The sequence below is a fragment of the Prionailurus bengalensis genome, chromosome E4 (assembly GCF_016509475.1).
Source record: "Prionailurus bengalensis isolate Pbe53 chromosome E4, Fcat_Pben_1.1_paternal_pri, whole genome shotgun sequence".
In the NCBI taxonomy this organism is placed as follows: domain Eukaryota; kingdom Metazoa; phylum Chordata; class Mammalia; order Carnivora; family Felidae; genus Prionailurus; species Prionailurus bengalensis.
Window position 1 is genome coordinate 12,205,376 of NC_057360.1, and position 15,739 is coordinate 12,221,114.

At 48.9% G+C, this 15,739-nt stretch overlaps 1 protein-coding gene across 4 annotated transcripts in view; it reads right to left on the minus strand.

The window, feature by feature from the left end:
- Positions 1 to 15,739, minus strand: part of SCYL3 (SCY1 like pseudokinase 3) — a 43,134-nt gene that overhangs the window by 19,169 nt on the left and 8,226 nt on the right. For 3 of the 4 annotated variants that reach the window (XM_043568547.1, XM_043568545.1, XM_043568546.1), the window contains exons 3-8: positions 10,925 to 11,110; positions 8,829 to 8,942; positions 6,839 to 6,895; positions 5,565 to 5,667; positions 3,978 to 4,089; positions 1,351 to 1,428 (exon numbers count right to left, since the gene is read on the minus strand). In XM_043568547.1, the coding sequence (XP_043424482.1) occupies positions 1,351 to 1,428; positions 3,978 to 4,089; positions 5,565 to 5,667; positions 6,839 to 6,895; positions 8,829 to 8,942; positions 10,925 to 11,110 (650 nt within the window). The remainder of the gene's footprint in view (positions 1 to 1,350; positions 1,429 to 3,977; positions 4,090 to 5,564; positions 5,668 to 6,838; positions 6,896 to 8,828; positions 8,943 to 10,924; positions 11,111 to 15,739) is intronic. The other variant, XM_043568549.1, reaches the window with a different exon arrangement.

Sequence of the window (15,739 nt, forward strand, 5' to 3'; positions counted from 1 at the left end):
TCAACAGGGCTCCCCCAGGCTCGTTCCGTTCCCGCCACCTCTTCCGATGGCCACCCCCACGCAGCTGTCGCCCTGGAATCCCGGCCCCTTCCAGGACCCTCAGTGGGGCTGCCCTCCTCCGCGAGCCCGGTACCCCCGCCCACGAACGTGCTCACGGCTCTTCTGCCCTTAAAAAAGTCCTTCCCGACTCCATCCCCTTCTTCGACTACTCTCCACTGGCCCTTCTCCAAACCTTCCCGCAGGTCTTCCCCAGTGTCCGGGCTCTCACCTTCCTAGTGAATCTCTGCCCGCGCGGCCGGGATCCCCACGCCCTCAAACAGCTCCTCAGACGGGGCGCTCTCCGGGCGCCTGACAGCGTCCCCTGGCCTTCCTGAGCTTTACTCTGCCGGGGACGCCAGCCTTCCCGGCCTCCCCCGCACCTCCTCCGGCCATCGCCGCTCCATCTCATTCCTCGACCACCATCTTAGAAGGCTGGGTGGGGGCCCCACGGTCAGTTTGGGCATGCCGTGCCCCCCATGCTACCGCTTTCTCTGGGAAACCGCCACCAATGGCAGGCCAGTGAACCCCAGTACTCCTCTCCGGCTCATCGCATGCGCGCGTCTCGCCCGGGCTTCAGAGCCACCTGGTCAAAGGCCCATGCGCATCTCCGTCTAGAGTCCCACGGCCCCTTCACGTGCCCTGAACACCCAGCTCCTCACATTCCCTGCGCGCGAGGGCCTCTCCTCGGGTATCCTCCGCGCGCTCTTGGTGACGATCGCCACGGCCCTGCCAGCATTAGAAGCGGGGCTCATCTGTGTCGTCCTCCTCCTACCATCCCTGCCTCACCTCAGGCCTCCCATCGAGGCCACCGGCCGACCCAAGTCCCGTAAGGAATCACTCTGCGCCCTCCAAGGGCAACAGAGGGAGCCACCTCCAGGGAGATCCGACCGTTTCACAGCCCGCGTGCTCCGCTCACAGACAGCGGCAATGCTCCTCACGGCCGCGTCCGAGGGTGCCCACCTCTCACCCACTGCGGTGTGGGAACGCGCGGACTCACCCACCTGCCTGCTGCTCCGTACACGAGGCACAACGCCTCCGTGCGTTACTTCGCGTTGCCCTCTGCCTGCCATACCTCTTCTCTAACCACCTCCTCCCTCGACCTCTGGGCCGTCGGGACGTCCCCCGCGAGCTCAGTCACCGCTTAAGCCCTAACTAGCCATCCCAGGGCCCAGCAGAAAGCCCGACACGCAGGCAACGTTCGAAAAACTTTGTCCAAGAAAGTAAACGTCGGACTCATCTCTCCGGAGATGAGTCATTACGCGGACGTAACCCAAGGTACTGAATTTTAAGCCCTTAACTTTCTGGACTTACTTGAAGAATTCAGTTTTTTCCTCTTCACTCTTCAATGTTAAACTTTTCAAGAAATTCACAACTTCCAGAAAATCATTCCTAAATGCCAAAGAGAAAAAAAAAACATGCAGGACGGCAAATTAGAGAAGGTGTATTCAATACTGAAGCCATAACCACAGACCGGGCTATAAAAATACTCTAGGAAACATTCTCCTCTGCCAGTTCGAAGACTCCATTATATAGGGGCACCCGGGTGGCTCAGTTGGTTAAGCATCAGATTCTTGATTTCTGCTCAGGGTCACGATCTTGTGGTTTGTGAGTTCGAGCCCTATGTCAGGCTCTGCGCTGGCAGCACAGCCTGCCTGGGATTCTCTCCCTCCCTCTCCTTCTCTGTGCCCCTCCCCGCTGCGCGCACGCTATCTCTCTCCAAAAAAATAAATGAATGTTTAAAAAAAAAAAAAACTCTTAAAAAAAAGAAGACTCGGGGCGCCTGGGTGGCACAGTCGGTTAAGCGTCCGACTTCAGCCAGGTCACGATCTCACGGTCCGTGAGTTCGAGCCCCGCATCAGGCTCTGGGCTGACAGCTCAGAGCCTGGAGCCTGTTTCCGATTCTGTGTCTCCCTCTCTCTCTGCCCCTCGCCCGTTCATGCTCTGTCTCTCTCTGTCCCAAAAAATAAAAATAAACGTTGAAAAAAAAAAAAAAAGACTCTATTATAACTGAGTCGCTCAAGAGACAAATACTGCAAACGAGCCCGTGGAGCATCCGGCGTCTTAAGAACAGCAAAGAGATGCACGAAGAGGATTCAGGCTCCGGCACACATGGTGGGCACACCGACGCCCGCCACCTCGGCGTTGTTTTTGCAACCACAGTCACGGGAACCTGCGCTGCCACAGGATGTGGTGAACGGAGCCGTCCTGGCAGAAATGGAAGCGATGCAGTGAAGCATTGCAAAACAGCCACTGAACCTCAAGTCCGCTCCGGTGAGAGCCGTCAAAGGGGCCGGGGAGACTGGCATGTCCGTGCCAGTCACGGGAGCCTCCCCATTTCTCCTGCCGGAAGCCGTGCAGTCATCTCCTCAGCCAGGTGGGGGCGTGGGAGGGGGGGCTGTGGGCCCCCCGGGGGGAGGGCAGCTTGCATCAAGTCCGGGGGGACGAGGCTGCCAGGCTGGGGGCCGACACTTCAGCACACGACCCCACCGCATGGCCAGCCACCTGGGGCTCCCCATTTACACCTGCACCCCTTTCCCTCTGGCTTTAGTAGCAGAAGAAAAGCACAAATGTCACAACCGAAGCCTAATCGAGTTCGCGCAGCTGCCTCGGCAAGAGATGCCGGCCCGGGTCCTCCTGCTGGCTTCTCCTCACGGGCAACTGTCAGATTTCAGGAACGGGGAGCTGGTGTGCGTTCTGGCTTTCTCTCCCGTCTCTGTTTAAAACACAATCCTTGGGGGGCACCTGGAGGGCTCAGTTGGTCAAGCGTCTGACTTCGGCTCTGGTCATGATCTCATGGTTTATGGGTTTGAGCCCTGCATCAGGGCTCTGTGCCGTGTGCGCGGAGCCCGCTTCGGATCCTCTGTCCCCCTCCCGCTGCCCCTCTCCCACTCGCGTGCTCTTTCTCTCTCAAAAATAAACAAACGTTTAAAAAAAAATACAAAAATACAATTCTTACTAAACAACTCTTTTATCAAACAGTGGAGAGAATCTACTTGCTATGAAGGATTCTTTGTAGAGACCTTGTATCAAGGTAAGATATTGCTATGAATCCTCTAAAAGGACACAGAAACACCTTGGTTAAAAGACTCCTGTGACGGGAAAGGTTTTGAACAGTTTCTTTGAAACCAGAGTGGCCAATAAAATCCTAGTAATTATAGTGAAACTACCTGTGCCCCATTTAATAACATGGACCCTAGTCCTATGGGAGAGGTAATTCACCCCCTCGGAGGAGAGCACCGGCTTTCCCTCTGCTCCGGTTTGTCTCGGGCTCTCCAACCGCTGACATGTAAGGATCCTTAGTTTCAAAAGGACATAACATCAATTTTGCTACTAAAAGTCATGAATGTGAAATTAACCCGTGCGGAATTTCTGCGGTCACGGAAATGAAGAAAAGGAGGACACGTAATTGAAACTAACCTTGAAGAGAGGTCCAAAACCATCTCTGAATCCAGCGGCAGTATTAACCTTATATTGTGCCCCTCCCTCTAAATCGACTTCCTTGCGTTTCCATCACGCATTACCAAACAAAGACGACGATCTTCTGCCTGAAGACAAACGAGCTCCTTCCCCCCCCCCCCCCAACAAGAAAACTTTTCAACAACAACAAACTCCTAGAACACAATGGCAGCAGAAAGGAGTGGCCATGTTTACGAAGTTTCTCGATTACCTGACCAGTGCCACCCACTAGATGCAGCGTGGCTTCTAAGGGCTCTGGCTGTAACTTCCAGACCCAGGCCTTCACCACAGTTAAAGATTTCTAGAACTTCCTGTGGTAGGAACCCGAGAGGCAATCCACTCTCGCCCCCTATCCTCCCATGCGGATGTGACTTGACCTCTCCTATGCCAACAGAAGGGACTGTGTGACCCGGGGGCCCCGAAACCCCACCACGGGACGCGGCACCTGCGAGCGGCCGGGGAAGCCCGCTGGGTGCCCTCACCTGAAGAAGTCATGGGACAGTAAGGTGCGGAGCGGCGGCCGACATGTGGGGATGGGATTCAGCAGGGTTGAGTGCAAGGTCTGTTGGAAGCTGGAGAGAACGTCCGCTGAAACTGAAATCCAGAGGTATAGTTAGTTTCCAAGCCTTCTCCCTCCTTTCAGGACCTCTATAGCTGGAGACTGACGGGAGCAAAAACCAACCTGTAAAAAGCCCAAACAAACAAAGCCCTGGCTGTTGCTAAACAGCTTCCGGCTCACCTGAAGCCACACTCCTTGGCAGGTGTAGAAAATTCATCTGCCAACACATCCAGCCCCACCCCCACGGGCCTCACCTCTGTGTCCTTATCTCCCAGCGGCAGGTGTAACTCAGCTCGGGCCTAGAGGAAGTTTAAGAAGTGGCTGGTCTGAGGGCCTTATGGACCAGGGTTCCTCACCCACAGAACAAGAAAAGTTATCTGAATGACTGTGTTTTCTATTCTCTCCAGGATGGTGCATAATTACCACCATTCTAGACACAGAGGAGTAGTGGGTTCATTCCCCACAGGGCATGCCTTAGGGCCTTAATGGGGTTTAATTCTCAAGTATTCAGGCTGAGACAATTTAGAGCGAGCAGCCGAAGGGTGCTTGTAACTTCAGGATGCTGCAGAAGCCTGGTAAAAGAAGTTGCGTTAGAAGTGCCCAAAGCTTCGGCAAAGTGCGAGCCAGGCCGGGAAGGGGCCTAACGAGGCATGTACCCCCCCGCCCAGGCCCGTTAACAGGCGGACAACCTAAGGCCTGGGGTGGCTGGACCAGAATGAAGCAGGCCACCAGGCGCGCCATCAAAGAGCTCGAAAGAGAGAAGAAAACAATGTGTTCAGGAGCCTGGGCTCTTCGGGGCAACAAAAGAAAAGGTAATGAGTAAATTACATCAAGAAGAAAAAACTCAAAAGGACTTGGAAAGAATAAAGATAAGGAAACGTCCAGCTTGATTCAGATTAAATAAAAAGTGCCGAATCCTCCTCTCTTCTTCAGATCGTTACACATAAATCGATAACAGCACTCATTTACCTGGCTGACTCAATAAGGAACAGAGTCTTTAGACCACAAGTACCAATACCGATTGATAAGATTATAACACGTGATATAAACAGAGTCGAAAGTGGTTCCTACTTAAAATTCTTTAAAACTCTGCAAAGAAATCAAAGCTTCTTTCCTCAGCGCTGTTTTTTTTTTTTTTTTAATTTTTTTTTTTCAACATTTATTTATTTTTGGGACAGAGAGAGACAGAGCATGAACGGGGGAGGGGCAGAGAGAGAGGGAGACACAGAATCTGAAACGGGCTCCAGGCTCGGAGCCATCAGCCCAGAGCCTGACGCGGGGCTTGAACTCACGGACCGCGAGATCGTGACCTGGCTGAAGTCGGACGTTTAACCGACTGCGCCACCCAGGCGCCCCTCCTCAGCGCTGTTAAGATCTGCCATACACAAGTTATCTGGTAAGTAACAGGTTCCTTACTATGGTCAAAGACTGTGGTCCTCTGAATCCACCCAGAACAGGCTGTGAATGACCTTCCTGCTTATTCTGTGGATGTGATAGTGCAATAACTCACCCTGTCCACTTAAGACTGTGAGCAAACTTTCCACCAATGTCCCAAATGAATAGGCATCCCGGGCATGTCCATGTGACTCTGGCAGAGTTGTGAATTCTGGAGACTAAAAGCAGTAAAGATCATTAAACCTAGAGAATCTGCCTTAGAAACCCGATCTACATTTTCTCTGAAGCACTCTCTCCCATTTTTGCATTGATTATACTCAAAGCCAACTATAGAGTACCACACACTGGCTTACAGGCTCTTAAAACCATGAGGGAATGCAATTTATCAAAGATTTTAAAATATCAAACAAGGGCCAAAAGAGAAAAAGGGCCTAAATATGATATATGTCTGTGGCTTTCAAAAATATTTTTGACGGCAACCCACATTTTTAAAAATTTTATTATTATTATTATTGTTAGTGGTGGTAGTACACACACACACACACACACACACACACACACAAATACACATAATGGAAACAAAACTTTTATAAAACAATACTCAGACTTACTGATATTTTCTATTTTATTCCTCCTCCCCTCCCCCCCCCCCAAATAACTGTCAGGACCTCTAACTTGATTTAAAACCCACAAGTCAGTCTGAAAAACACTAGTACATACACATAGTACTGATTTGGAACAACCTGATTTATTTCAAGTCTTAGGTCTATATTCAAGGTTATAGTTGGGTTGGTATTTCCTGTATGTCTCTGGGGATCGTGGTCTGTTTTACGGTAATTGTAAGAAAAAATTTAGAGGGAGCGACGGCCTTCGCGTGTCCTGGTAAATATAATCTTTCTTCACCAGCAGCTGGTGGTGAAGATAAGAAACAAAAACAGAATAGAAAGGTTCATCAACCTAGGGGAGAGATCTGTAGATGGACCTTTGTCAGACAAGATCATTAACGTCAATAATCACGCTTGCGTGCACGTTGGAGCCCTACCTCACGACCGGCGGGCAGACGAGTGGCTTGGGTGCAGCTCAGGGACGGCTAGGGCTGCTGCTTCCCCAGCTCTCAGGGCTTCCAACAGAACACCAAGACCGTGAAATGGGGATGAAGCACCAATGAGGTATTTAATGGTAACACAGGGGTCTGTACGACCCAAAAATGTAGGCAGACTGTCCAGAAAAAGGCTCCCTGATGTGGTGATAAGATTAATCTCAGACGCCGTCACGGCCAAAGGAATTATGAGGCATCTACAACTTAGCTAAGAAAGAGGGGGCAGACGAAAGGTTCTTTTAAGTTTCATACAAAGAAGCCTTCGTTACAGCTGAAGCATATCATCTTACCATCTCTTCAGGAGGGATAGATGCTGGGTCTCTTACTGACTGAATACTCCTCAGAAACTAGACAGAGAAATAAATTAGGGAAAATAATTCATACACAGGTTTGGTGAACCAATGTCTTACACCAAGTTACAGAAGCAACCAGCAATGCAAAAAGCAGCAATGAAGCCTTCTAACTGACACACATGTTAAATACACAAACTTAAAATCTTGCTACTTAAAAAATGTGAATACAGTACCTGGCACAGCACGAGGCTCAGCAGAAAACACCTGTACCCTTTCCTCTCCCCTGCAGCTGGTTTAGGATGCCCTCTGCTGGTCAGAGGCATCTCTGCACCCTGCTTTCCTTACACTGATAATTAGGAACACTTCTTTCACATCCTGCAGAGTTATTAACGAGTGAAAGCCTTTTCTAGCATAGAACAAATCTATCAATAATCTTCCTGCTGAATTAGGTCAATCTTAAGGCCCGCTGCCACATGAGATATAAAAGTTGAGGACCTTGTCAACTACGGAGATAACATCCGCAGAACAAGTACATTCATTCACCGATTCAAAGATTAGTTTTCAAGTGCTTCTATGTCCCACACACCACTTAGGGCACTAGGAGCACAAAAGGAATACGATACAGTCCCTGCCGCCGGCCAGGTGCTCACAACCTAGAATGTAAACTGAGAACCGCAGTAACAGGTGCTGAGTGCCATATGGAAGCACAGAAGGAGAGACTGATTTCGTTGGGCGGGGAGTACCCAGGGGAGGGCTTCACAAAGAGACTGAGCTAGAACACAGACTTCAGCTTCATCTCACATGCCACAGAGAGCCCGTGGGAAGAAAGCATCTCAGCGACAGAAAGGCACACACAGGAAGAAGCGGGTGAAAGGCACCGCCCACCCAAGAGCACAGCTGAGCTGCGTAGACCAGGGTGCGGGTGCGGCCCGAGAGGAGCTCAGTGACTATACGTGTAGGTCGAGCTGAAGGCAGGCTCGGGGAGAGCCTGTGAAGGGCGTTACACGCCATGGTAAAGAATTTGGAAGAGAAGTCAAGGAGTGAGTTACAAGCCATTATACTGAGATGGAAGGTGAATTCTGAGAAGAAAGGGACCACCTGGGGCAGAAATCATCAGAGGAACACCTTTGCGGGGAGAAGGAGCGTCTGACCTCGGCGAGAGCCCATGAAGGTGTGCATTCAACATGGCCCCCTTGTGGAGGCCCCACGAGAGAACGGGGAACCGGACTGAGTCAGTATGCCAATGAGCCAGCACTTTAGTACGGCTACCGTGATGGGACTGGGTTTGTTGTTGTTGTTGTTATTGTTGTTTTTAGAAAGAGCAAGTCTAGTGGCAATGTGCAAAACGATTAAAAACAAGAAATAGAACAGAAAGGTTCATCAACCTAGGAGGGCAACGTGTAGAACCTGGTCAGGCAAAACCATTAAGAGGTACCAGAAGCAGCAACAACACAGCCCACGAGGAGCTGAGATGTTCGCGTCCTAACTCCGGCTGTTAGCGCACGATGGAGGACTTCGGACAACTTGGACGGCTGTTCGTGAACATTTCCTGACTACCTAATGCGTGCCAGGCACTATTCCGGGTGGAGATGTTAAAAATAAGCCAAAGAGACTCTCGCACCCTCAAGAAGCTCAAATACTGGGAAAGAAATCAGACACACAAAGGTAATTTCAATATTAAACATTAAGTGGTGTCATTAAGGACAGGGTATTATAGGAATAGAAGGGAAGAGCATTTAATTAAAAATCTGACCGAGCCATTTTACCCCTCGGTCTCGAGTTCCCGAGCTACCAATCGAGGAGACGAGAATAAAGGAAGCCTCTGAAAGAATGAACTCCTAAAATTCTGTGAATCTGGCATCGACAATAAAGTCCAGTGTCCAAAGCTAGGATCACCCGAACACCGAAGGAGGTTCCCGAGGTAAGAACCGCCCACTAAAATGCTATCCGATTCCAGGTGCCACAGAGGGCCTATCCCCTGGCTTACCTCGGGTGTGGCCTGAGGAACTTTGCAGACGGTCTCCATCCCCCCCAGCTTCCAGTGGCCGTCCTCACTCACAAACACAGATGACAGGCAGACGTTGTTGTGTGTCAGGTGCCCCTGGAGAAAAAGAACAGGAAGAGGCTGCCGCTAGAATCTGTCAGGCAGAAGTTCTAAAGAACTAAAAACTGATCGCCGAAAGAAGCTAAGGCAGGTCCGCCCCCCTGTGGCATAATAAACGAAGCACAACTTTAAGGAGCGACAAACCGAACAAGCCTGCGTATGCATTACGAGGTGGGAGGGAAGGAAAAACGCGATGGACAGGCTTTTGTTCTCTCCCCTGCCCAGTGAGGCAGGTGAATGAAATAAAGGCATGACAGCAGGGCGCAGATTCTGCACGTCCCTGCCTCCACGCCAGGCAGGAGGGATGGTACGCACACAGGTACACGTCGTCATGGCCGAGAGCGTGTGCCTCCCTTTAAAGGTGAAGTTTATCTTTGCTCCCCTAGGCTGCTGTACTCTCTCCTCTAAATTCTTTCTCACCTACATTCTAGCACGAACCCAGAAATCTTCCCCTGAAATCTTGTCAGGAGGCCTTAAAAATTTCTGCCGGAAGAAGAGGAAAATATCTCACAGAGCACAGATGTGGCAGAATACGGGACCAGAAAACATAGTACAGTCAAATAAGTAAGAAGGAAGAAGGCAATGAGAACAGAATTCAAGTACGTGTATGTTTTTTCCCCCAAACTGGAAATCATTTCAGTAGACAAGTGCGTTTTAAATATCCTACTTGCCAGAAAAGTGTGTACATATTTTGATATAAAACATTCCAAGATATATATATCCGTTTTAAAGGAAGGTTCAGAATAGTACGGATGGTATTTTTGCATTTGAGAAATAAAGGAGACTAGGCGTAGGGACATTTGCTTTATGCACACACGGAACATGTCCGGACGACCAGGCTCATCACTGTGGTCGCCCCTGGAGGGAGGTGGGGTCCTGGACTCACGGTGGGGGGCTTGCTCTTCCCTCTATGTGCTCCCACACTGTCCAGGCTTTTCACCACGTGCACGCACTTTTTCCAACAAAGAAAATATACCTCCACATGAAGCCCTAACAATTCTTTAATGTTTGTTTGTTTTTTTTGGTTTTTTTTGGTTTTTTTTGAGACAGAGAGAGACAGAGCATGAGCAGGGGAGGGGCAGACAGAGAGCGAGACACAGAATCCGAAGCAGGCTCCAGGCTCTGAGTTGTTAGCACAGAGCCTGACACGGGGCTCGAACTCACAGACTGCGAGATCATGACCTGAGCTGAAGTCAGACACTTAACCGACTGAGCCACCCAGGCGCTCCTGCAATTCTTTATATGCATCTTAGACAAGCTTTTAAGAGATGATAAATCCAAAGTGATATTTGGAATCTGTCCCCCATTAATAGGAAAAGTGAAAAAAACCCAAAAACATATACTGAGATGAGTCATATGCAAATGTTTCTAACCTGTGACTGGTCATTTTAATCTTGGAGGACGACCAAAGGTTTTCTTACTTCAGAATGCAAATTCCATTAAGAAACAGCTCTGTAATACTGTCCCGAAACAGACCAGAAGTAAACAGAGGAACTACCCTTATCCCCATGACAGTGAACCTGACTGCAGTGTTAACAGGCTGGCTCTCAGTGGCACCACCTACTCGAAAAGAAGGGAAAGTCTCTCCTGAAGAAATGGTCATTTCTTTCTTCAAAATCTAAAATGGAACAAAACTCCTGGAAATGCCCACAGCGGCATTAGCGTCAAGGCTTTCTCTCTGTCTTAAGAACAGTCATACAGCTGCAGCTATTTTTAGGGAAAGGCTTACCCCAAACTCGAGGGAGACCATCATCAAGGGAGTCAAGTTCTAGGAAACACTGCGCAGGGTCAGAGCGCTGACCGCCCGTCCACAAACCATCTGTCTGTGGCACCCCCGTGCCTTCCGACGTGCGGGTTTCCGTCAGGAAGCTTCTGAGTCAGAACGGTGCCTTAGGATTTCGACACGTCCCGTGATTGCCCCCCCCGCCCAACCTGGTCTATACCAGAGCCTATGAGCACACTGCGTGCGGGCCGCTTACTCTGTCGTGAAGGAAGACGAGGGCCAGCAGTACGTCGTAGATGCCGGCACAGACCTCCGCCGAAGACAGCACTTCCAAAGCCACTTCCAGAGGCTGCACTCGCTCGGTGACCAGATGGATCCCATCCGCCTCCACGGTGCATGATAAAAATCTCAGCAGGCAAGGGTGACGAAGTGTCTTCAGATGCTTTAAACACACAAACAGAAGGGGTGGTGAAGTTAACGACTCAAGACCAGACTGACGGCAGTTTCACGTAAGGCAGGGTGAAAGTCAGAAAACGTATCCTCGCAGTCAAGGTCCTGTCCAGCTCCCCTGCCCCCAAAATTCCAAACAAGGTGAAGGAACATCTGTGACCTGTTCTGACTTTACCAACATTTAAGTCACTCTACGGAGACCTGCAGCTCCCTTAGGGCAGTGTGAGCCCCCCAGGAGCCCAGGCCTCCCGAAGATCACTGCTCTCGACTCTGAAGCAGGTGCCCAAAATAATGACCGGAGAACTCGACAAAGCACTCAGATTCTGGAGCGGAGTCAAAATGAGGAGAAGACACATCGTGGCGGTCCACGTCCTGGGTGAGGGATGGCACTTCTCACAGCTGCGCACCGACGGCGGGCCCCGCTCGCACAGCAGTGCAGCAAACGTGGCTAGAACTCTGACAGAGACCCTGCCACCTTTCCGGCCAGAAGAACAGCGGGAAGGAACCACGGCAAGCCTGAGTCCGAGGACATCCCAGAGGCGAGAGGACTGGAAAAGGAGACGTTCGAGGTGTCTGTCCGCGCACAGGTCTCAGACCAAGTCCCGAACCGACGTGGACAAAGCGGGCCGACACCAGCGCAGCAGAGTTTTGAGAAACGACCTGGGGTTTGAGCACCACGCACAGCAAGAGCGGGTGGAGAGTAGCTGGAAAACTTGAAGCCTGAACCTGAGGGGACTGACGGCCTGCAGTCAAAACCTCAAATACCAGAAACACCAACAACCTCCGGAGGATTAAAACAGAACCAAGAGTCTATGCGACAGGACATTCAAAATGTTCAGTATGCAATCCAAAATGCTCTCACTTAACAACAACAAAAAAAGTGAAAAGACAATCAACAAATATCAACCCCAAAACACACCGGATATTAGAATTATCACAAAGAATTTAAAACAGCATAACCATTATATTATAACCATTCTCCCCTAGAGGTAAAGGAAAACAGTTACGAAATAAATAGAAGTTCTCAGCAGAGAAAGAACTGTTATTTAAAACAAGTGGAAGTTTCATTATTTTTTAAAAATAATTGTTTATTTTTGAGAGAGAAAGAGAAAGAACACGAGCGGGGGGAGGGGCAGAGAGAGAAGGGGACAGAGGATCCAAAGCAGGCTCTGGGTGGACAGCTGACGCAGGGCTCGAACTCACAACCGTAAGATCATGACGTGAGCCGGAGTCGGACGCTTAACCGACTGAGCCACCCAGGTGCTCCAAAATAAGTAGAAATTTTAGAAAGGAAAAATAAAATATCAGAAACTAATTCAATGAGAGAGAAACAGAGCACGAGCAGGGGAAGGGCAGAGAGAGAGGGAGACACAGAATCTGAAGCAGACTCCAGGCTCTGAGCTGTCAGTACAGAGCTCGATGCGGGGCTCGAACTCATGAACCGCGAGATCATGACCTGAGCCGAAGTCGGACGCTTAACCGACTGAGCCACCCAGGCGCCCCAACTGTTCTTTTTTAAAATAATCATAGCCTTGGGAACCTATGTGACAATAGCAAAAGGTCTAATGTATATAACTGGACTCCCCACCCTCCCAAGAAAAAGAATGGGGGCATAAAAATTGTAATGGCTGAGAACTTTCCAAATTCAGCCAAATACTAAAGTTTACAGATTTAAAAAGTTCAATGAACACCAAACAGGAAAAAGCAAAGAAAACCACAGCTGTACATGTTATCATCGAACTGGTGAAGATCAGATAAATAAAAAACCTCAGGAGGCAGCTAGAGGGAGAAGCCTGTGCAACCTGCAGGACACTGAGCAAGGCTTGTAAACCTGTCATCGCACGGGGGGGGGGGGGGGGGGGGGGCATGGAAGACGTCACTTGGGACAAAAACCCTCAATATAATGTTCGGTTTCATCTCATAAATGAGCACTCAGCATGGAACACTCCAAAATACCTTCTTGGAAGAATGCGAGCTCCCATGAGAGTCTGGAACACAGTGCTGGTTCAAGGTTTATATCAGTCATTTCAAACTAGCCTATTAGGTGAGACCACAGGAGAATCTTCTGAGGAAATGAATTTGCCCAGTTTCTTTTCTTTTCTTGTAATAATCCCAAACTTTGACAACTCTAGGAATAGCTCCAGTAGGATTTCTTGTTTGTTTTTAAGAAAGCTGTTACCCTCCCTGAGTCACTCTAATAACAAATAATTAAGAAAACTCTTGGGGTGCCTGGGTGGCTCAGTGGGTTAAGTGTCAACTCTTTGTTTCAACTCATGATCTCACCGTTTGTGGGTTCGAGCCCCACATCAGGCTCTGAGCTGACAGTGCAAAGCCTGCTCGGGATTCTCTCTCTCTCTCTCTCTAAATACATACATACATACTTATAAAATTCTTTAATTCTTAAACTAATAGTTTAAATATGAACTATTAATTCGTACATATAGACGCAAATACAGCAAAGACCCAGATGAGCCAAGAGTCATGCTAGCAAGTTGGCTGAATGTCTGAGCTTAAGTGGACAGAACTGCTTGCAAGGGTCTTTGGAGCTATGGTTTCTGAGTAAAATTGTGCAACCTCTTTCATATTTTTTTCATTTTAAGGATCATCTCAAGTAATTTGCAAACCCAGCATGGAACACTTTTGAGTTTTTACTTTTGCCTGTTCAGGAAAAATTATTCATTCAGCTTTTATTTCTTAAGACTCTAATTATTTTCCTTTGGTTGTATGTAAAAGAAGTTTTATGCTTCTAGTAGTCAGGGCAGACTAGTAAGTCAGAAGAAATATCACCGGGCTGAGTACTGGCATTAAATACAGAGTCAGTAAATTTCACCTAATTAATACATGAAATAATAAATTGCAATCTGCTTATTTTTTTAACCCTACATTCCCAGGAAAATTCTCAGTCCAAAGTGACTTGTGTGTTTAACAAAGGCAGAAAGGAATAACTCATAGCGTGATTCTGAACACGGCACTTAACTGGCCGAGAACGTCGTGTGTCTCTCCCCTTCAGCACACACGATATTTTGCATAAATTATGCATACAGACTCACAGGGAAGTCAGCAATTACGAATCAAACAGAAACGCTTCTTGACTCAAGATTCTGTTGCTCCAGAACAGAGGGGGTGACAAGATGCGACTGGGAGATGTTCTCAGTGAGCATCCACCAAAGAGAGCAACGGCTCTTGTGGTGGAGGGAGGCGCCTTTGTGGAAGGGGTGCCGAAAGTACCTGCCCCTGAGTCATCACATCCCCGTTCTGCCCATTCTGCTCCAGGCGAATGCTCTCAGACAGAGGATTCCGAGCAAGGACTTTTATCGTTCAACATGAGCAGCACTGGATAACCTGTCAACATCTGTACTTCTCCAGGCCCACACAGAGACGTTAGGTGTGAGAGTCAAGTCGTGAATATAAACTACTTCTACTTTTTAGGACGGGTTAGGACGCAGCTATCCAGAGAATTAATTCAAGCCTTAGTGGCTTAACTTTTCATTACCGTAAGTTCTATCTCTGGTTCGCTATTTCACTTCAGGAACTGCACAACATAGTAGTTATCAGCTCACGTCTACCTGCAAGTTTTTCGACAGGAAGCAAGCCATAGTTTCATTCTGTTAAAGAAATATAACAAAGTAACCAGGACGCCTAAAACGAGAGAGCAACAACTCTCAGGGAGAAATACTCTGGCTTCTGCTGAGATGCAAGTCTGAGACAAAGACAGAAGCACACTCTGTCTTTGAATGCCCACGAGCTAGAGGTTAGATGAGACACTAGGAATAAAATGCAGGAAGAGGAAGGGATAAAGAATCCTGTGTTGGAAAGCCTGTACCTGAGGTGCTAAGGGAGTATCCAGGTAGAGATATTCCACAGGCAAGTGGGAAAGTGGACCTGGAGCTGAGACCAGAGGGCTCAGCAGTTACTTCGTCGGGGGCAGAAGGCCAGACATAAACACCAGAAGAGAAAGGACGAGAGAACCTGAAGTCTGGAAATTGCCGGGGAGAGCCGAGGCTGGGAAGGAGCCTGCGCCATCTGGAGGTGGCCCAACACACCTGGGGGATGGGGGCACTTCTTAAGTTCTTCTGAATGGATGATGATCAGGAGCCTTGGAACAGAACCAGCTGACAATGGAGGGCAGTTGATTTATTAGAATAAGGGTTGTAAACAGCACAGAAAAGGGCGAAGGGGGAGAGGAACAGAAAGAGCATGTCAGTATATAAGGAAGAGCGGTAAAGCATTCCCCAAGGGGAAGCCAAGCGATCTTCTATTTCTTCCTCATGACCACACACTGTGCAGCCCCAAATATATTGACCAACCCTTCCAGAAAGCGGCCTGAGTCATGGAGAAGAGCACAGTGTCTCCCAAGGCAGGTGCACAGCGTCCACAAACGCACTCCTCGAGTTAACGTGGCTGCCTGGTTATGAATACACTCAGGGTCATTCACGAGCTTGTCCTCACCACAAGGTCCCACCTAAGCACTGGGATTAGAGCAAACTACGGGAACCACACTCTGATTTAGGAGTTATCATTCCTTACTATTCCTCAGAAATGAGTCCTAACCACCGGTGAGAAAATTATACTATTATAGCTAGTGGATTCAAGATAAAATGATAGGATCTGATGGACTTGA